General features: G+C 42.1%; 3 protein-coding genes and 1 pseudogene across 4 annotated transcripts; 2 read left to right on the top strand and 2 right to left on the bottom strand.

Annotated features, from left to right (window-relative positions):
• The first annotated feature begins 889 nt into the window (after positions 1 to 889).
• Positions 890 to 3,012, top strand: si:dkey-96l17.6 (uncharacterized). Its single transcript, XM_062562179.1, has 4 exons — positions 890 to 962; positions 1,567 to 1,839; positions 1,944 to 2,216; positions 2,957 to 3,012. Exons 1-4 carry the CDS (start codon positions 890 to 892, stop codon positions 3,010 to 3,012), a joined length of 675 nt encoding a protein of 224 aa, XP_062418163.1.
• Positions 3,013 to 4,332: 1,320 nt separating this feature from the next.
• On the bottom strand, positions 4,333 to 9,000 carry LOC119225620 (cytochrome P450 1A1). Of its 2 annotated transcripts, none has more exons than XM_037483608.2 (8): positions 8,868 to 9,000; positions 8,459 to 8,750; positions 7,742 to 8,362; positions 6,992 to 7,115; positions 6,810 to 6,899; positions 5,841 to 5,964; positions 5,678 to 5,764; positions 4,333 to 5,535 (listed from the first exon to the last, which is right to left on the bottom strand). In XM_037483608.2, exons 2-8 carry the CDS (start codon positions 8,726 to 8,728, stop codon positions 5,253 to 5,255), a joined length of 1,599 nt encoding a protein of 532 aa, XP_037339505.2. In that variant the 5' UTR covers positions 8,729 to 8,750; positions 8,868 to 9,000; the 3' UTR covers positions 4,333 to 5,252. The 2 variants fall into 2 exon arrangements, with proteins under 2 accessions (XP_037339505.2, XP_037339506.2); XM_037483609.2 differs by having other exon boundaries at positions 8,459 to 8,669; positions 8,868 to 8,973.
• A 2,012-nt stretch (positions 9,001 to 11,012) lies between these two features.
• Positions 11,013 to 13,305, top strand: LOC119225129 (aldehyde dehydrogenase 1A1-like; annotated as a pseudogene).
• Positions 13,306 to 13,798: 493 nt separating this feature from the next.
• Positions 13,799 to 21,645, bottom strand: tmc2b (transmembrane channel-like 2b). Its single transcript, XM_037483607.2, has 20 exons — positions 21,524 to 21,645; positions 21,379 to 21,420; positions 20,848 to 21,163; positions 19,651 to 19,779; positions 18,779 to 18,869; positions 18,606 to 18,687; positions 18,414 to 18,520; positions 18,218 to 18,316; positions 17,935 to 18,077; positions 17,710 to 17,857; positions 17,371 to 17,565; positions 17,084 to 17,263; positions 16,510 to 16,668; positions 16,159 to 16,287; positions 15,709 to 15,776; positions 15,284 to 15,523; positions 14,608 to 14,733; positions 14,431 to 14,509; positions 14,167 to 14,296; positions 13,799 to 14,034 (listed from the first exon to the last, which is right to left on the bottom strand). Exons 1-20 carry the CDS (start codon positions 21,567 to 21,569, stop codon positions 13,808 to 13,810), a joined length of 2,736 nt encoding a protein of 911 aa, XP_037339504.1. The 5' UTR covers positions 21,570 to 21,645; the 3' UTR covers positions 13,799 to 13,807.
• Positions 21,646 to 22,291: the final 646 nt, after the last annotated feature.

Genomic DNA, 22,291 nt, shown 5'->3' with positions numbered 1-22,291 from the left:
TATTTTTTAAATGTCATACACACTTTTGGGACCATCGTTGTTCCGGTCTTCCTTTTAAAGCAAAATGCTGGAAATGTTCTGCAGCAGGTTTGATCTCCTGCGCAGCCACAAGGGTGCCAGTGAGTCATGCCTTCATTCATATCTATGTCACAAAATTGCATTGTGACTGATCAGCGCTGCAAGAGTTGCAAATGGCTAGACAAGGAGTAGGGAAAGTCCAAGAAATGTTGACAGCATTATCACAGGAGCAGCAAGGAAGTCGTTCAGGGAGGTGGACACTCTGAGAACAAAGGACTTCCAGATTAACAACAGTCTTTGTTGGAGTCCTGCAATGAACCACGTCGGCCACTAGAGGGAGCTAAAGCCTGTCTGGAGGAAATTAAAGAGAGCCTATACCAGAACGAGTTCCCTGAGCTGCTGGAGGCAAAGAAGAGTCCCATCCCTCCCATCCCTCCCATCCCTCCCATCCCTCCCATCCCTCCCATCCCTGCCATCCCTCCCATCCCTCTCATCACTCCCATCACTCCCATCACTGCCATCACTGCCATCCCTCCCATCCCTCTCATCACTCCCATCCCTCCCATCACTCCCATCACTGCCATCCCTCCCATCCCTCCCATCACTCCCATCACTCCCATCCCTCAGCCACCCTGCAGCGTCCTGCTTCTAATCAGCTTATACTGATGCTAGGTGCTGTTCAAACATGCAGCCTGTAAACTAGCCATGTATTGAATGCATTCAAACATCCATTAAGCTGGATGCAGAAAATATTTCTGTTTGTCTTTGACATCACCTTTTCATGACTTCTATACATACCACTTTGTATTGTTGTATAGGCTCATGCAATCTGCAGTGCAGTGGATGAGACCAGAACTGAGACTGAGACCTGATGATTGAGGAGAATGTGGCTCTTGTCAAAGCACGATACAAAGCAGACGGTCAGCAGATGGACAAAGAAGACAGTAAATACAGAGAGACCACTGACCAGGACCGGTTAGAGATCATTAACAGTCTGATATAAATTAAAAAGGACTTCTTAGAATAGTCACAGGTAGTGTCAATTTCCATTTTGCCTTCCTTTAGCTATCTGAAATATAATAATAATCTCAATGTTTTCATCCACTTCTCAGGTTAGATGAATATGAGTCATGTTTGTCTTTAATACGAGAAACTGTCCCAGTTGGCTTTGGACTGCATTAAAAGCGGAGAAAGTTCTGTAAATTGTAAATGACTACCATAGATAAACATGTTGACCACAGTAAATGATTATATTGGACTAATATGTCTTCAAGAGAAACTGTGATTCTCATATCTTCAAAAGCTGTCGAGACCCACGTCCATTAGTCTTGTTGTATAACATCAGATTCTGTGCCTGCGCTACAATTGTTTCACAAGTCCATCTCTTGCATCCATGGTTTTAGTGTCTGCTCAGAAGAACACTTTCCACATGGTGGAAGACATGAAAGCTACACATTTGTCAGCATCAGACATTTATCCTTGAAATTTGTTTCAGTTTAACCTTCGCTTTTTGACACAATTTGTGAGTGTTTTGTCGAATTCGACCAGTGAACCAAACAGAGGTTATCCTGGGGCGAACCATCGCTGTGGAGAAAATAGATGATTACTCCGCCACTGTGGCGACACCTCGTGGGCCGAGGCAGTTTCAATTTGACATGATGTTCCACGCTGAGGCTTCTCAAGGTCTCCACGTCTGTATCTTTGCATTTGGCCAAACGTGTTCAGGGAAGACTTACACCATGGAGGGGAACAGAGAAAAAAACAACCCTGGGATCATGCCAACATCTTTTAATGCCATATTTGACATCATACAGGAGAACTGTATTTTGTCTTCACGGTAACAGTCACCAAAGTATTATCTTGGAGATGGGAAAGTACATCAACCGCATGGACTCCCTCAACACTCTTCCTCTCTGGCCCTGCAGTCCTCTTTTCTCTACACCCATATCCTTTACCTCGGGTTTTGGCCTACATGCTGCAGTTGCACAGTGACAGGCTGCGGGACCTGTTTGTGAGCCCGGCTGGTGAGGCCCAGGCACAGCCCCGGTCCCATAGTCCGGCAAGGCGGGTGGAGATCAAGAGGAACAGAAAAGGGGCTGTGTTTGCCCAAGGAGCAGAGACAAAAGAGGCCTCCAGTGCCCAGGAGCTTTGCGCTCTGTTCCAGCAGGCCCGCGCCAACAGACACATCGCTTCCACCAGTGAGTTCTTCTGTCCTGTGCCATGCTGCCAAGTTCAAACAGGGCCCTGCTAAATGGTTTGGATTAATCGCGTTAGTCACAGTCAGTGTGGCGGAGCGGCAGCTAGGTACATCATTACTGGAGTGGACGGTGGGCGGCTGAGCAGCCAAACGGTGAATCAGCATCCTGTAGGAAGAGGACACCCTTTGTTTTAAAGACTCCCTCAGGTCAGCAGAGTCATTGTAGGATGAGCCTAGTGTTTTAATCATAGGGAGCACTAAAAAATGATTTACAACATTTAGTAGAATAATATATGATATCCTTTAAGTCAGTACAAAGACCAGATTGTTAATGAGGGACCTTTTCCTTACTAACTTTTGTTTTTAATTATGCTTCCAGTTTTAATCGTAAACTTGACTGTCCTGTAAAATTTAATTATTCATTACAATCATTTGATGATTTAAGTCATTTCAAAATTGCAGCTTTTTTGTTTTTATATGGTTTTTAAACTATTTTTTGGACTCTTCAGTTCTAGGAAATTGCAATCTCATGACTATTATGTATCACTTCCCACTATTTTATGAAAAACTAGAAAATAATCTATTATATCCAAATGATGGATTCCAGTTAAATAATACAAAAATAATTTAATTAATTTGCAGCCACAGGGTAACGCATCATTAAGAGCCGTTTCTGTTGTGTATGTTTCCCAAGAGATGAATGCGGAGAGTTCTTCTGCCCTTCTCTGTGTTTGCATCAAGAGTCTGACGCATGGGAGCAGCGGGAGGCCGAGCCTCGTGGACCTGGCCGGCCGTGAGAGAGGACCACCAGCTACAGGTTTGCTCAGATGTTTTGTTATTGTGAGGATAATCAATCCGTATGAGATGTTTCACACATTAAATTCCCCTACATGCCGTCATATGCAGGAGGATAAGTCAATCAACAAGTCTCTGAGTGCACTGGGGGACGTGATCTCAGACTTGTCCCCTCCATGTGCCATACAGGAATACACAGTAAATACGAGCAGCATACTTTGGATTTTGAATTAAATGAAAACTTTGCAACTTTACAAAACCCTTTTGATCGTGAACATCTCTACATCTGAATGCATCCTTGATGAGACGCTCACACCTGTCATGCAAGACAAATCAGTGATTTTTTTTCTTTCTTAATAAACACTGAACCTTCCAGTTAAGCAACAAGAGTGAAGGCCAAAAGCAACAAATCCCAGATAAATGTGTAAAGCACAGAAATCGCCCAAATGTCTGTTGCTGAGGTCTGTACAGACAGTGGACCAGGACATTTGAAGTCTTTTATGTATAAAAGTCAATTGGAGTGTTTCACTGGGATTGTTTGGACCATTTCTTCAGTGTTCTCTCTGTCATTTTCATTTTTAATGTGGTCCTTTGGAGGGATGGGTGACATAAAATAGGTGTTGGTTTACTTGTGACCTCAGTGATGACAGGAAGAATTGTGTTGGTGTGATGGATGTAATCAATGGGATGATCAATAGGAATAATGTATGTAATGTAACGCTAATATTGACAGATTAGACTATCCTGGTGAAAACATCTTACATCTTTTATAGGAGAGCATTGTTAGATTTGTCATTGTTAATAAAACAAATTAACTAGGCCTCCAAGGTTTTCTTTTCCTTGATATAAATATGAACCGTTCATCATTGCTCACAAATTCTCTTCTGCGTTGCACCACATTAGAGCCACGATTGCCTGCTTTGCGTGCTGGGTTTAATTTGCGGCTTTAGATCAGACGCCATCAGCACATGTTCAATGTAATTTGCTTATTCTTCAATGATAGTCTAAATCACACTGTGAGCTCTGTGGACAGAAACAAAGTGAGAGACAAAGACGCAGACAGTACAGAGGGATCAGGGTTGATGAGAGGCCAGAGGTCTCACAAACAGATTCACCACTGTGAGGTTTGTATGACCACACACAGCAAGACTGGAAAGCCTTTAATACGGTAAATAAAGGCCTACGTTTTTTTTTGTTAAGTCATTGAACACTATAAGAGTTACACTACTTCTACAATATAGACAAATAATGTCACAGCAACACATAAGTTAATCATTTCCCTATTTTTATTAAAGTTATAAGTAAAACTTCAGATGGTACAATATTCAACAAGAAGTTAAAGTTTTACTTCACAATATTGATGTGTTGTAGTACTTCGGTTCTCACAAGAGACAAAGATTATATTATTTTCCTAAGATAATATGGTGATAAGATCAAATATTTCAAGAGGTTATTTAATCATGTTTAGAGTTAGAGAAAGTTGTCAGTTTTGGCAAAACAGTCTGGACCAAAGAAACGTGTGTACTAAAGTAAACATTTATTCACTCTAATATTGTGAAAGAACTATTGAAACACTATTGTTTAAAGTTGAATAACTGGATATAAAGGCTAATAACCACTATTTGTCACTTGATTTGACAAATTTGAACTTTTTTGGAACGCAAGTTGATCTGCTGGACACAAAAGTTGAACATGATGGTCTATAAAATAAGTTAAAGTTAGATTTTAAATTTAATTGACGTGTCAGTAAAATCAAGAAAAAGACTAGGCCTCAGTAGACTTTTGCATTGATACAAGTTTGAAAGTTAATGAAAACAACTTTCAAACTTTCCATAAAGGAAGACTCATTCTGCCTGACTCCTTTTTCGTCAAGTCGGCCATGTTTCTTGGCGTTTAGCTCAGCTGTCCTCATTACCACCCCACAAAAATGTCCAGAAATGCATCTAATCAGGTTGTGTGTGAGTGTGCGTCACTTTGGAGATGTAAACGCCTTGCTCAACAGTGTTTGCTTTGATGATATGATAAAAGAGGAAGCGTAGGAATAAGGATAAGGACAAGAAGAAGAAGAGGACATCGCGGGGATGAGGGTTGAGGAGGTTATAAGAGTTGGAGAGGAGGGAGAGGGCTCATGGGAATGTGGATGAAACCTGCCTGAGTATAGTTTGTGGCCCAAAGCGAAGAACTGTATCTCTGCGGCATTACTAGGTTATCCCAATATGGTGGCTACTAAAAATCACTTGGTCTAAAACCTTGAGGAGATGGTGATCCTGTAGGGACGTGGTTTCATAGTCAGACCAAAATCGGTGCTGAGATCCAGCTGCTGACCGGGGACATTTTCAATCCGCACCCCGTGCAGCAGCGTAGTGAGAAACACAAACATCTCCAAGCGTGCTAATCCATCACCGAGACAGCGTCTCTTCCCCATGCCGAAGATGAGCACCTTCTCCGTCAGATCCTTGTTGAGGAGTCCCAAGGATCCCAGGAAGCGTGCAGGACGGAATCTGTCCGGGTCGCCCCAAAGGTCGCTAGGAGGGAGAAAAAAAAAAAGGACCAATAAAAGCAATAAAACCCCAAATCACATTCTCCACAACTGAAAAGCAGGAGTTGAATAACTTTACTCTGAATTAATGCACTTGCTTTGTGAAAGTCAAATGTAATGGTGCTCACACATCATGGTTGACTTGATACTGGTTAATGAAGACACATGTGTCTTTGGGAATGAAGTATCCGTTCAGGGTGATGTTTCTCGTGGTGCTGAAGGGGAGAAAAATGGAGTTAGGTGTTAAAATCTGTAAACATGAAAGTACTGTAAACAAAAGCATTGTTTTACCAGTGAGGAATGGTGAACGGGACGTATGAAGCATGGCGAAACACTTCATATATGAACGCCTCCGTGAAAGGCATCTTGGGCTTATCCGAAAACATGGGCAGTCTGGCTGAGCCGATGTGATCGTCTACGAAAGAGAACACAACACTATGACGTTGCAGAAAACTGTGTTTTATTTTACACAAGAGTATTTTGTACTCAGACTTAAGTTGCATTTAAAATAAGCGAAGAGTGAACAGTTTTCTTACTGTGTGTTCAGATCATGTGCCTTGCGTGTTCCTGCCTTTGTGTCGGGTGGGAACAACTCTGTAACCTTCCTTCCTTTCTTCCTTTCTCTGGTTGTGTGAGCCTCCCTCTCTGATTCATCCTGTCTCCTCTCCCTCTCTCTCTCTCTCTCTCTTTCTCTCTCTCAGAACAGATGGAACCAGTTCTTTCGACCCGCTTCAGCTCTGGCGTCAGCAAATTGGACCGATCTTTTGAGTTTCTCTGGCCTTCGGATTGTTGGAAGGTCCCTGGGTTGACTGGTGATTGCTATGGTGTGTGGTGATGATATTTGTGATTCATTTTGACACCTTTGTCTCCTTAAAAACACATTTGTTGTACTTTTCTGACAAATAGGAGCTATTCACTTTGGATCTATTTGATATCTTAAATATTTACAGTCACTGTATGTGTGCATCACCATGTACTATTTATTTACAGTTTTATCAGTTTTGGCACACGAATAATAAACCCCGAGCCAGATTTCTTAGCTTATTAATTTAAATCATTTCTCAGCCATATTGTTTCGGGACAATGAGAATTGAGTCATTCATACCACCAGAAGCTGGACGGGCCCTCGCTATTCAAACTTGCATTATTTATTTATCTTTAGATGCATATGGTAACTCTTTTGTATGAGCCAGTTAGAGTTTTCTGGCTCACTTCCGGATGATAATTCATCTTTGTATACAAAGAAATGAGAGACAGTACCTATCTCTTGGTGTATTTTGTCCTGGATATCAAGATACTTGATCAGGTACAACAGGCTCCACTGTAAACCAGCAATGATGGTGTCAAATCCTTTAGAAAATTACAAACAACACAACTGCAGTTAAAGGAGGGTAATAATCCTTATCAATTTAACCCATTTGTAATGTGAAGCCTCCGTCCACCTGCTCCAAAGATGTCTATGACAGTGTGAATTATCTGTGACTTGGAGAGCAGAGATGTATCCTTGTTTTCTTCTCTTTCCTCACAGAGTGCAATCAGAGCATCCGTAATGTCCCGAATACAGTTCTGCAATCCAGAAACACACGTGATAGGACTAGACGTAGCATCAACAATGATTGAACATAATGCGCATGTGAATGTTTGTTATTAATGCAATAATTAGAAAACGAGCCATCAGATATGGAATGACACGTGTCATCCAGTGGGATGCTAATTCCTAATTAGAGTGCGTGCAAAATTTGTAGCCACTCTGCACAAGAACAAAGGTCCTTCCCAGGGAACTTGTTTGTTATTTTTTGGCTGCATTTTCCCTCACAGCTACGACTGTATGGGTGCAATGCCAGATTAAGTGGTGGAAGTTGAATTAGTGGGACTAATATGAAGAAAATTATACTTTAAAAGTGTCTATGTTTTTTGTGGTTAAGATATACCGGTGTTCTTATTGTTCTTAATGAATTAATTCCATGTTAATATATTTAACAAATCTTTGTGGTGGCTTGGTTGTGGTAAACATATGAAACATGTCCCCTTCTTTTAAATTTTAAAATGATTTAAAGAATTTTTCCATCCATTTTTTTGCAACAAGCAATCAACATTGACAGCCTAAAATAAAAACACCACTTCAATCCTGTAATCCGTGTAATTCTGCAATTTCCTTTCGATATGTGTTTTTTATGAGCCAGCCATCTTACCTTATCAAAGGTGTTTAAGTGTTCCTCGATGCTGCGCTCCATGAATCCGTTCATCCTCTGGATGTGCTGGACCATCTTCCTCAGAGATGGACTCAGAAAGTAACGAAACACAGGAAAAAAATCAGCCATGTTTCCCGCCGCGAAGATCCTCAGGACCTCGTTGTTGATGTGTACTATAGTGAGGAACTCCTTATCGTTGTAGTCGTACCTTTTGCCAAAACAGAGGGCACAGACGACATTTGCCACCGAGGTTACCAGGGGCATCACCGGATCTATGCCCATCACTTTGTGGCCCGTTTGCCTCTCAGCAGCAGCTTGTTCCAACATCACCTCCACCATCTCAGCGGCCTCAGCACAGACATGCTCCTCCAGCAGGCAGGTGGCACCAGACTCTCTGGGCTCCGCCTGGGAGAAGGACCTGAGGGCATTCTTGCAGAGCTTCTTGTGGAGCATCCAGGCCGGTCCATACTTCTCACTGAATGTCATGCTTGTCCCGTTGGCGACGGCAGAAAAAGTGAAGAGATCGGGTCGCCCGGCGAAAGCTTCTCCCTGCCGAACCAACGCCTGTCTGATGGTGTTGTGTCCGCTCAGGACGACGACGGTTAAAGAGCCCAGACGCATCTAGAGTGAAGGACGGGAACCAATGACACAAGTAAAAAAAAAAATCTCAATCATCTGTCCGACCGCAACATTTCAAAAACGTTCTACTGTGCATACCTTGAAAACATCGCCGTACTGGAGCCTCAAGCGGGTTAGAGAAAGGTGAATCTGGTCGCCCATCTGGAGCAGATTGCCGACAAGGGGCCACGGCGTGGGGCCGGGGGGAGTGGGGTATTTTGTGTGGTCCAATCGGGAATTGTGGTGGTGGTTCTTACGGCATATGAGGGCCATTAGGAGGAGGTTGATAAGACACAGTACAACTGTGACACTAGACAGAGAAGCACACGTGTTCTCCTTGATGGGCAAAATCCCAAAAGTCAGTCTCATCTTGCCAGGTAAACTCTAAATACTGAGAGTGAGGAAGAATGTTAAAAGATAACAGAATAAAAGGTGAAAACTTAGCTTTGAGGCAAATTAAATGAAGACAACAAGAAATAAGTGAAACTCTTTTTTTTAGAAAACTCACCATGCAGTATCCTCTGTAACCTTGTTGTAAATGAAAGTAGTAACTGAGACCAAAATACTGAGGCGGGCAGAAGGTTGTGCTCTGATCCTCTGGTGAGAGTAGCTCGCAGTGCAGGACGTCCCATTGAACAGCTACAGGCCCCCTGCAGAGGGAGCTGCTGCCCGTTAACAATGGAGAGGCACACATGGCGAGAAACTTGGCCCAGTTCAAAGTACGAGTCCGTCCTGACCAGCCAGTGAAAGCGAATGTCCACAGACCGCACACATCCACAAGAAGCGCCCCTCCTGGCTAAAACTTTCCAGAAGAGTCATCTGAAAATGTTCCGGGAACCTCCACCAAAAACAAATATTTCAAATTGCTTGCTTTGAATTACTTTGCCTTTCACATTAACAAAATGAAAAATTCCAATGTCACTGATTTTACTTTAGAATTTATAAAGGACCGAATTGCTTCCTCCCCACAGACCACTTTTTCATAATGAATGTGATGTGTCACAAGAGGGTGCTGTCCGTCCTCTTTGATTCACTTAACTTCCCATATGGTCTGGACTGAGGTCAGTGCTCTCAGGCTTCAGACATCAGTAGAATCTTACGTCACGGATGACGTGTAAAGCTCTCTGACATCCCGGCAGGGATTTTAAAAAGCTTCAGCAGCTTCAGCAGCTTCAGCAGTCACACTGTTCATACAGCTGCTGGCATGGAAGGTTACCATAGTTCTTATATGAAATTAGATTTCCAGACATATTTGATGTTCAAACCTTTGTTTTTTTGTTTGTTTATCTTGTTACAATTTTTCTGACTAACCAACTTAGAATTCCTTTCAAAATATTTTGACCACATATTTATTTTGCTTTTCTCTCCTTAATAGTTTTGAATGACATTTTTTGACATTTTACGACTTTACATATTTTGATTTTTTTTAAACATTTTTTGACCAAATTTACTTTGACATTTCCCAAACTAACATATTTAGACTTTTTTTTTAAACATTTCACAAGATAATGATTTTTAGCTTCATTTTCAATGAGATTTTTTTTACCTTTCAACCCAATATCCCCAATATTTCTTTCCATAACATTAGAACACAATTCTTTTTACAAGCCCAATATCCTTTGTCTTTTTCTCTTTTTTCCACTTACTAATACATGCTTTCATTTCCCTAATCATGCCTGTATTACGTCCTCCTCCCGCTCCCTAACTTTCCATCGTTAGTTGCTTTTCTTATCTTCTCTTAATTACTCTCCATCGAACCACCAATTTAGCTCGAGCTCAACTGTGGGACACTCGGCGCTGTCGGGCTGAACGACAGCTCCTTTGACCCGGTGTTCCACGTCCTCCCCAGACTGAGGCGGTCCGAACCTGGCAGACAGAGCCGAGACCCACATTCTCTCTGTAGAACCTGACTAGATGGAGAAGTGACTGGAAGGAGAGAATGTGTTGTTCATATTAATCATGAAACCAAGGTTGTTCAGACCGTCCTAACTCCCACATGCAAACCCTAAACTAGGCAGACTCCTGAGCATGTCTGTGCCTAGCATGTCCTCCGTGACAATAAGGCTACACACTTTGATCAAAAATCTATTCATCACTATTAAACTCACATATGAGCGAGCAGAATGTGGGTAAATCATTTGTAATGCCCCCAGTTTACCCAACTTAAAGTACAAAAATATAACTATACAAAGATAGTTTCTACTGTGTAAGTACAATGCTGTTGATCTTTTTTTTAATCTTTTTGAAAAAGTTGTGCTGTGTTGTCTGATTCTCAAACGGATGTGTGTGTTTCCAAACAACCAAGATTGAAACAGGCGCACCAGACAAAGTTATGTGAGCGCATTGTTCCTGGGAGACAGTGAAGCAGCAGGAGGCCTTTTATCAAAGAAAACATCTTCCCAATTAGGTTTGCTGTTTTTTGGCTCATGGACTTCCGCCGTGGGCTGACACAGGAAACCATGAAGCAATAAAAGCAGCGCAACGAGTGAACTAAAAGCATATTTATATACTAGGCTTCAATTTATCCAAGACACTGAACTTTGTTTTGTTTTTATCAGACTTGGTCAATGGACTTAAATCTAAGGAACAACTTGTGTTGAACCCACTTTCCTGTGATGGTTTAGTGAGACGGTTGGACTACATTCACGATGTGGAGAAAGCGGTGAGGAGGGCCAGAGCGGCCTTTGTAGACAGGGTCTCCATGGCGATCCAATGGACGCCTCAGGCCGAGGTCTATTACTTCACAAACTGGCTGACTTAGTGGAGAGAGACCATCTACTACTGGCAGTGAGAAACACACATACACAACTAGTTTATGAAGAAGTTACACTTTATATTAACAACTGACATTTATTTTTCCAGACCCTGGAAGCTCTGGACTCTGGCAAAGTATTTCTCATGGCATATTTTGTTGATCTAATAGCCACGGTCAAATCCTTGAGATATTATGGTGGCTGAGCAGACAAGATTCAAGGCAAAACCATCCCTGTGGGTGAGTAGCCCCGTTTTCAACATGTCTCTCCAACACACTGGTGTACTGGCTGTACAGTACTGTATGTTGCCATGTTGGACAATTATGTTATAAAATAAAAAGGCACAGTGTGCATGAATTAATTACCTGTGCTTTTTCTTAAGATGGAGAGTATTTTACTTACACACGGCATGAACCCATTGGGGTATGTGGTCAAATCATTCCTGTGAGTAGAGAAGACTGGATACACAGCACTTAAACATATTGGATGTACCTGGAAATTCTTTTAAGATGCTAATCCTACTCATACAAGATAGTCATGCTGCTGCAAGTCAAACGTGTTTTAGCCTCACAGTGGAACTTTGTGGAACACAGTGATGATGTTTGCGTGAAAAATTGCCCCCGCTCTGTGCTGTGGGAACACTGTAGTCATCAAACCTGCTGAACAGACCCCACTGTCAGCCCCGCACATGGCCGCGCTCTTAAAAGAGGTACTCAAGTATCACTGCTTTCTCCTCGACAATGACACACGATCAAAAGACCATGTGGTCCAAAAACCATAAACTTGCTGAGGCTTTAAAAGCTTAAAAACTGCTCTCATGTCTCTTTTAAAGATGAACTTGTGTCTCTCACCGCTTTGTCTGTGCTCAGGCTGAGTGGTGAACGTGGTGCCAGGTTATGGTCAGACAGCAGGTAGCGCCATTTCCCACCGCATGCACATCGACAAAGTAGCCTTCACTGGATCTGCTGATGTTAGTGTCTACTGTTCAAGTGATCCGGAAATAGAGCAGTTGCCTCTTCTCTGCTGCTCTTTTTCTTCTACTGTTTTAATGTCCTCTGCTCTTTTTTTGTATTAATTGTAATATAACTCCATGTCATTGTTGGAATTCGTTGGCAGGTTGGGAAACTCATCCAGAAGTCTGCGGGGGGGGGTAAGCAACCTAAAAAGAGTTACACTGGAACCCAAACATTGTCTTTGCTGACTGTGATTGTGAGTAGAGTTACTGCATTACTATTGTTACATTTTAAAGGTAAAGTTTTTTTTGTTCATGGGGGGCATTTACAGTATGTTATATCATATTATTTAATGCATTGTTGATAAAGCCAAGATGCTTTACATTGAATTGATTTACAGGAGGCTAGATAGAGTAATTCTAAAAAGTCACTCGACAGGTGACAGGTGTGATTCCAAATGATTGCTTATCAACATTTTCAAATAGCACTAGTTGCAAATGAAGTTCAAACTGTGTAGCGCTTTTCCATTTCCCTGTAATGCTGCAGCCCTTGACATGTGCACAAGTTGGTTCTGCAGTAGACTATGCCGTGGAGCAGGCCCACAGTGGCCTGTTCTTCAACCAGGGCCAGTGCTGTCTAGCTGGATCCAGGGTGTTTGTAGAGGAAACAATCTATGAAGAGTTTGTCCAGCGCAGTGTGGAGAAGGCAAGATCCAAAGTCCTGGGAAACCCTTTGCTGCCAGGGGTTGAACAAGGACCACAGGTGCGGCACACACTTAGACCATAGCACTCAATTGCAAGCTTGAAATGCTTACATGGTGTTTTCTGCAGATCGACCAGAAGCAGTTTGATAAGATAATGGAGCTGATAGAGAGCGGGAAGCATGGGGGAGCCACACCGGAGTGTGGGGGATCCGCATGAGGTTTTCATCCAACCCACCGTCTTCTCCAATGTCACAGACGACATGCGTATCGCAAAATAAGATGTTCTGCTGAAAGACACCTCTGCAAGGACACAAACACACTTGATGACCTCCTACTTATGTGCTCAGTGTCCCTTTGGTGGCTTCAAGATGTCTGGGAACGGGAGGGAACTGTGAGTAATACACTTGTTTAGTAAATACTGCTCATGTAATGTTCATCACATAATCAATGGTCTTCTCTTTTTCAGAGGGGAATATGCTCTTCTCTTACATAGAAGTCAAGGCAGTCACCATCAAAATCTCACAGAAGAACTCATAATAACATCATATTAAATACATCTACGAAGGAATAGATGGATGAATGAAAGTCAGTGTTCTCACAGATATGTAAAGGGACAGAGACACGAAATGAAAAAGAAATGTTCATGTAGTGACACAGCATATCACAATACAATCAAAGATTTTTGCAAAATTTGTTTGTTGGATCTGAAGGCGTGTGGTGGCTTTTAGACAGGAAAAGGAAAGTTCTTTAACATGTTCTCTATTACTGTCTGTTACGTGAATCGAGATGACCCGTTTTTTCAATAGCACTTTGCCAGAAAAAAAATATTTTAGCTTTTGTAAAACAGAAATAGAAAGACATTTGACATACTATTCACATGAATTTCCAATTTTAAATCTGTAGACCTGTTTCTTTTTTCATACTGTTGACCCCTATTATAAAACACTAAAGTTAACACGGATAACAATACAGTAAACGTGATCCTGTTTGTTTGTTTTCTACATTTTAATACTGTAAATTGTTGGTTTTCGTCCATTGATCATGACTCATGTCGCCTCGGGGGTCTACCCCGACCTCTTCCTCTACCAGGCCCAGGCTGAGGTCCCCTGGAATTCCCAGGAGGTCCGTTTCTTGGCCGCGGGGCACAGGTCACTGCAGCTCTGGGGTTTGGAGCAGCCAGGGACACATCCTTTTGCAGATTTACCCCTTTTGCCGCTGAACCTGGTTTTATTTTGGGAGACTTGCTGCCCTGTGTAATAACAGCATCTTGGAAAACAGAGGGAGAGTGTTTGACAGCGTGTGCAACAAAGGAATATCTTTGTGTGTGTGTGTGTGTGTGTGTGTGTGTGTGTGTGTGTGTGTGTGTGTGTGTGTGTGTGTGTGTGTGTGTGTGTGTACCAAGTGGGGCTGGCTCCTCCGCGACGGGAGGCGGTGTTAGACACTTGTTTGGCAGCAGGTCCTCCAAGTCTTTCATCACTTGATTAGTGCTGTCCTTGTTGTTCCTGCGGTTCTTCTCTTCGTCTCGTGCCTAAAGTGTGAAACCAGACAGTCATGTGTTTGCCAGTCCTAAAAATAATTATCAAATATTAAATATTGAGAAAGGGAGGGAAAGAAAGAGATGAAAACGTAGCTTGGACATAGCAAGAGAACATTCACACTGACCATTTTCATCTTCTTTTTAAGGTCCAAGTTTGCTCGTTGGTATCCCTTTGACACGGCATTCAGGTAGTAGAGGGCCAACCTGTTGTGCATTATTAAAAGTAATTCGATTGCGAGGTCACGCGCTCCAAGTAATGAATTTTTTTGGAGGGCAAATTAATACGTTTGAGTAATACTTACAACATGAGGAGGACTGCAGACAGAATAAGTCCTGGGTTTGTGGCATATGCGAAAATGTTCGCTAAGAACGATGGTAAGTCCTGCTCTATGGTCTCCATGACAACGTCATACATCTTGTCCTGGCCACTAGGGGAAAAGCATGGATGAAATGCATTAGCCAACATTTTTTGTTGCATATCAACATAAAAGGGTCCATAGAATTACAAACGTGAGCCAGTTTAGGCAAAAGAATGCTTGAATGCCTCTCAAGTGAAGTGCCATCACAAAAAAGTGGCATCTGCAAAATGTTTTTTTGAGCTACAGGGACTACACAGAGGTGAAACACAAAGTGTGATAGTGCTTGCCTGAGGGCAATACTCATCAAAGGGGGTTCGATTACAGTAGAGAAGATTTAGTTCAATACTACTCAACACTGAGGATGAGCAACTGACTGAGAGTGACTGCGTAAATATTTAAAAGCCTTCAAAGAACAAACAGTATGTTTGTATATATATATACTCCATAGGTTTTAAACAGTTTTGGATTGATACATTATGTTAATTAAATTACTGAGTTTATTTTAAGCTGCAGAAGAACTCATCACAAATAATCCCATCAATCTAACTTTGTAAATGTAATTAATTTCCCTATCAAACAGCACACCATATGGGTCATACTGTCTCCATCTCTTACTGACCTGAACGGCCCACAGTCAAACGACGGGGACAAGGTCATGATGGTGTAGACAACAGGCAGCACGCTGAGGAACAACACAAGCAGCAACAGGCCCATGTAGAAGTTGTTGGACCGCGATGCCTTGAATACTCGCTCGTGAGGAACATTGCAGCACATCACTGCCCAGCACTGGTAGTACATGGAGGACAGGAGACGCAAAATGTTCACACCCACCAGACCGGGAGCGTAAAATGCTCCCATCCTAAAGGAAAACAGCAGCCACATTAGCCACAAGATACACAAAAAAAGCCTTTAACTAATAATTTATGAAGAGTGTTCTAATTTATGATTCAATGTAATTGATTTTTACGGTTAACAGTCAAACAAAGCAAGACTTTCTTACATATTATTAGCACATTCATGACAGAAACACGAGGGGTAATTCACCATATCATTCCTTGATTGAAGACAAGCCCCAGCACATTTCCACTGATGTCAAACTCCCCATATGAAGGCTAGAATCAACACAACAATATGATTATCATGCTCAAATGAGTTCATGTTCCAGTTTGATCACTTTTAAATTGCGATGTTTCTCTCTCTCTCTCTCACTCTCTTTCTCTCTGTAATTAAGTTCTCATTGCAGTGCTCTGTGTTACTGGATGTCAGGGATCAGCTGTCCTGCAAGATGTCGTCTTAAGGTGTCAGGTTGACTTGGATGCTATACGAACTGTGCTGTACTCAAACAGTGTTCAATAATAGCTAAATGTTGACATAAACGGATGCAGCTTCTTTGACCACATGACTGTAAACATGCTGTAAACGAATCGTACACACTCACAGATAATATACACAGAGACACGTTGACCAACAAACACACAAAAGTAGCCTACTCACAAATCCAGCCTCCAGGTCCCAGCACCAGCAGTAGTTCAGAAAGCGGACAATGACAGCTCGCAGAAAGTCCCCCACCAGGATGGTCAGGTAGCTCACCTGAATGTCCGACACGACCAGCTTCACAAATCCCTACACGACATCAGAAACCAACAAGAAACCAAGTAAAAGAAATGAAAACAAATACAAAGCTACCAATTAATTCAGATGATCAGTCACCTCTGTTTGGTTAATCGGAAGATAAAGTAAAGGCATGAATCTGCAAACTGAACTAATTGGTATCTACTGCAGTAGTGTTTATACACCAATCATTTCTCATTCACCATTGGAAAACAGTTTAAGGCCACTACTGACTATTCCCACTGCGTTCTCCCAGCAGGGTCCTCTGATGACATCGGCTGGGGACACATTTGGAGGCGGCACATCTGTCGTGTTGAAGTGGAGGCTGTAGTTGGCGTGGTACTGTTGCAAATTCCATATAGTGGCATTCCTGATGGACTTCTCTTGCTCCAGCTAAAGCATAGAAAGTATCTCATTTAATTTACACAACTCAACCTTTACTTATGTACTACAAGTCACACCCACAGGAATATGCTCAATTTGCCACCTAGATTTAAAGGAGTAGTTACACAATTCAGCAAATGCTTTGCACTTTCCTTTGAGAGTTGGATGAAAAGCTTGACACAAATCTCAGAGCTTTTGCTTTAAAGGCATCTTCTCTCGCACGATTTGTAGCTTAACTGAGGGTGGGTACAGTATTTTAAAAGCAAGTCATTCATATGTTAAATTGTTGAGCATCTAGATAAAATGCAGCAGAGGTTTTAGCAATGGATTTTCAAAATACAGGCCAAATCAAGCCCAATATGTATAAACCCAACTGTGCCTGCCGAGCAACCGGAAGAAACAAATATGTAGACATCCGTCATACCTTTTCATTAACCTCATCAAATAGAGCGAAGAGGAAGGTGTAAAGGTTTCCAAGGAAGAGGGCAAAGATTCGTCCTAGCTGCCACTTGAGGGCGATACGAGGGTGATAATTTTCCAATTCTGCGATGGTTTCAAACAGAGGAGGACACACTAGCCCCAACAGAGACATCACAAACTCCACCTGATACATCAGACAAGAAAGTGGAGGTTAGTCTCCTAATTTTCACGCCGCAACGCTTAAAAAGCTCCTTATTTTGACTTAAAACACCAGGATTAATATCCACCTGCCTCGTTTTTTTCAAGCCACGAGAGTTTTTCTTGTTGCATCTTTGCAAAGTCCTGCGACCGTTTGACAACAAAGTAGATGAGGTATCCGCTGCCTCCGAGAGTGCATGTGATCAGGAAGTTTGCCAGAACCCGGAGGAAGCGTCGGAGATGGATGTTTTCATCTTTCTGGTTCTCCTGTTCATCCACGATGGACTCCTGCAGCAAGCCAAAACAAGTCATTACAGGGGAATAAACTTTTCTACGCACTTAAGATTTCCAACATCTTTTCCATCGTCACGCATCAAAGGAAGTGTTAACTAACGTTACACTGCTCCAATACGAAGACACACACCTGCTCACCTTGAAGCTGGTGGTGATGGAGGCGTACTTATTGTCCGCGGTCTCTGGGTTTCCTATCAGGTAGTCCCAGCTGGTGAACATCTTCCAGCTGAAGGTGAATTCTCCCTCCTCCGCCCCATCGCCGCCTTCATTTGAGTTACGAGCCATCCTGAGAGGGACAAAAAGACCACATAAAAAAAAGTCGGCCTTTGTGTAAACAGGGTTGTTTTTTGTGTCTCGCCTTACGTTCTTATGACCACCATGAGGCTGTATCCGAAGATGCCAACTCCCACCAGCAAGTACGAAAGAGGGAGTCTGAACTTCAGCACCCCGATCGTTCGCTCGTTGTTGTAGTAGCCGTAGAACAAAAAGGAGTACTTGCAGAATCCCTGTTGATGAGGAATTGAAAGATTCAACTGCGCAAATCGTTCCCTCGTTTGAACAAGACTACGATCGTGGCTAATGAAACTATAACATCTTTCTTTCTGAAATACAAGGCGCCCATGAGTCCTGTCTAGGTCATGCTTACTCCAAAGTCGATGAGCACGGAGAAGTCCATGGCCGTGTCCTGCTCCTCTCGAGGGACAGTCTTCCTGGGAATGGAGCCGTACGGAAGACCCATGAGAATCTAAAGCAGAGGAGAGGAATGTGGGAGTGAGACAGAGGAGCTGAAAAACATGTGCAGCATCCTCGTGTGCCCACTGCGTCGACATGAGAACCTGTACCTCGGGCAGAACCACCAGGCCAAACATGAACCCAAACAGGACCATATTCAGGCCGTACATCCACCTCAGGAAAATGAAGTAGGACGCCACAGATGAACCGAAGTGACCTGCAGTTAAGAGAACGGAGATTGTGATTTACACACAATGTGAACGCAGAGCAGTGACTATTTTCCAATAATGTTGGGCACCAACTTTCTACGTCCTTTATCTTCCTCTCCCAGGGTATACAGGCTGTTTTAAAGTTCTCAAAGTCACGTTTAAACTTGATTAGTTTCTGAAATAAAAATAGAAACGTTTTTCAATCTCATATCATTTCTCATCCTCGTTTTAAAGTTGTATTAATTGTAGAAAGATGAGCAGATAACCTTGGCCATCAGGACTTTGAATGCATACAACTTCTTTCCTTTTCCTTTCCCAAGAGCTCCTTCAAACTCTTCAACGAACCCCTGTGCCTCCCTGTTGGACCATTTAGAGAAAAACATCTCCTGATTAGATAAATAATGTGCAGAATATCCAAATGAAAAACACAATTTTCTCACCCAATTAATCAACAGCGACAGGAACAACAGGAAAAGTGACATGTTTGGGAGGACTTACTGATTGATGGCATTGCGTTGCATGAATTACGAATTTAGGAAGGAAGAGTTGGCGAACAGCAGGTCGGTTAGCCACAACATGCATAAAACAGTGTCGAGCTCATGAAAGACTTAAGACAGTTCACCTATCGGGTTGCCTACACTGATCTGTACATACACAAACATACACACCGACTACACACATTATTATCCCTTCGTAAGGCTAATGTCTTCTCACACAGAGAAGATGTGTACAGGGGTGCTGGTGTTGTTTAGGGTTACATTATTGAATACCTATGTGAATGTTGATGAATAAAGGCTTGGATCTCATCATTTGCCAAGTTTCCATGCGCTGGGTTTTGTGTTGAGTCCATTTTTTATGTCTCCAGTCTCCTGAAAGTATGAATGGTTTGATTTGCAACAGCACTGCACTGATAAAGAGAAGTACAAAACAGCTAGCGACGTAGATGTTTTAATAATGAATGGTCGATATCACATGTACAGGACATGAGTGATGGTATGCATTTAGGGAGGTGGTCCTAACAAATAGTTAATGACCAAAAAAACTAAAAAGTGACATGATTCAGTCACCAAAGATTAGAGCAGCCAAAGAGTAGTAATCACACGTAAGCAGGCAGAGGATGTGAGTTTTTGTTTTTTACTTGAGCAGCACAAGTCTCTTCTTCATGCGCCAGGGTTTGTTCCTTAACGTAGCAATCAGTTTCTTCTTCTCCTCTACCTGCTCCTTCAGGGCTGCGATCTCTCCCTCCGACAGCGATTCTTCACCAGAAATAGAGGAGGCGGAAGATGAGCTGATAAAGGGAGAGAGCTGTCACATGCCAAATCCACCACCGGAACCAAATCTGAAACCCAAAACACCAACTAGTCTGTTTTATTATTGCTGTTTGCATTGACCACTTTTCAATTTTTAAAATATGTGTTTATGGCAATATACTTGCTCCCATCAGTTTCCATTAGCTATCTGTTCTTTGGATTTAGTGCATGCTGGTGTGTTTCCATACATTTGCAAATATAGTAGCTTAACCTGACGCTTTGAGCAGGTTGGCCTGCTGATATTAGCATTTAGGTCAAAGTTTTGTGCACCCATTTCATACATTTCTCCTCCTGCTTTGCTGTTTCTCATTTCTTAACTACAACACAAATTGGCACAAAAGGCAACGTCAATGTCAAAATACAACACAATTTCTTAGTTATTTAAAGGCAACAGCGCCACCATTTTTGTTTTATTGTATGTCACTTTTTCACTTAGTAGTATAAATCTACCATAGTCTAAAGGTACCATATTCCAAACGCATGACAATAAATATGCCAAAGTCAGAGAAAGTGACCTACGATAACATTTTCATAACGTTCTACAAAAATCCTCAAATCATTTTTAAAGAGCTTGTCAATCGTGACCTTTTTAACTAGATAGTCAGAGCTGGCAGTTGGAACATTTAAAATGCAGCCAACTCCCAAACACTCCCAATGAAACAGTATCTGGTGTCTCGGGGGGTTTTTGTCCCGTTGCCTTTATTTTATGGCAGCAGTTGCCTAAATAATGGATGAACAAGTTAGATTACACCATGCATCACATCTGCCCGAATCAGCATCATGTAAACTTATTCATCACTTATCCATTCTATGTTGAAACAATGTTGAAGAAATTGCACTAGCTTTGTATCCCCGCAGTCTGCCAGACGTCTGTAAGAGGCTGAAGGAAGCCTTCACGGGTCCGTGGAGGGTGCAGGTATGTGAGAGTCCGCTCTTAGAGAATACCGCACCTGCTCAATTTCCCACTCTTCTTTTTCTTGTCATGGTTACCACCCATATTCTTGTTTGGTTTCTCTTTAACATTTCCCTTCTTCTCCTTGTTCTGGTCCTCTTTCTTCTTTTTGGACAAGTCTGTTTTTTTTCTTCTTTTCTCTCTCTCTTCTTCGCTCTCCTCCTCACTCTCTTCCTTGGCTTTCTTCCTGGATGGTTTTGAACTTTTTCTTTTCACACTCTGGCTATCTTCCTCTTCATCGCTGTCCGGGGGCTTGACCTTCTTCTTTCGTACTCTCTTTCTCGGTGCCTCATCCTCCTCATCCTCCTCATCCTCCTCCAGATCGCTGACTGGTTTGGATTTACGTTGAGGTTTGGATCTTATTTTTCGAAACCTCCGTCTGGCCTCATCTGAAAACAAACATAGACATTTTAGAAAATCAGCTGAGAGCCTGTCAAGAATTCAAAGTAACAGTAAAGTGTGCAAAATTCTACAAAGTGTAAAAGAGTAAACTTGGTTTAGAAGAAGAGAGAAGGAAGAGGTAAAACGTACTTTACACTTGTTGGTCATCACATCACCACATGATGGCATAACGTAAAGACATAAGGAAAGCAAACAAACTTACCTTCACTCCCACTGTCTGATGCAACATCAATCTCCATCCCAACTGTGAACATGCAGAAATGCAGGGGACTCATCTCAACCAAAAAATTATTTCACACTAAGCAAACAAACTAAAGATAGAAAAATAGAGTAAAAATAAATCTTACCATGTTCAACTTTAATTGCAGCCTCGTTTTTCTTCTTTGGGGGCATTTTGCTGCATCTCTAAAAGTTATTTCCTGCAGTTAGTCCTCTGCTCACTTCACACGCTGCTTCCTTTCCAGCCATGGTTCACTTGGTGTAAGGGGTTCTTGCAGGGGCTCTTGTAAAGATAATGTTTCAGAAAGCCAGGGTACACCCCCTCCCACTCTCCAACACAAAAACACACATGCACACACACACAGGAACAGGTGCTCCTCTGCTTAGGCTGTTAAAAGGCTGGGCTCCTCGACAACAGACAAAGATAACACAGTTAATTAGATTATTATCAGGATGCTGCACATGGTCAGAGAATGGACTTGTCCATCAACATGCTAATTTTTTTTCACTGGAACAATAGCAGCTTGGATACAGTCTTCTTACTTTAATCCTGAAGAATTCCTCTAATTGTATAATTTCTAATAACTTGTATTGTTGTCATATAATATGTGTAATTATGTGGTGAAACAAACACACAAAAACTGATGGCACAGGAAATTTGCCATCACTAAGTTGTGAGCCAGAAAGGAGACACCAGAGCAAATGTTGACATGAAGGTCGGGCCCTCATTAAAGTTACATGGAAGCTTAAGTAATCCTGAGAGAAAAGTGAAACAAGTCATTGTACTTAAATACTATACAGAGTCCTGTAACTTCACTAACAGTGTTTCATTAAAGGGACAAGTCTGTCAGGTTTACAAGCTGTTTATTAAGGATAGTTCCCCATTTGTTCGAGTC

The sequence above is a fragment of the Pungitius pungitius genome, chromosome 5 (assembly GCF_949316345.1).
Source record: "Pungitius pungitius chromosome 5, fPunPun2.1, whole genome shotgun sequence".
Taxonomy (NCBI): domain Eukaryota; kingdom Metazoa; phylum Chordata; class Actinopteri; order Perciformes; family Gasterosteidae; genus Pungitius; species Pungitius pungitius.
This window is presented reverse-complemented; position numbering and strand designations above follow the sequence as displayed.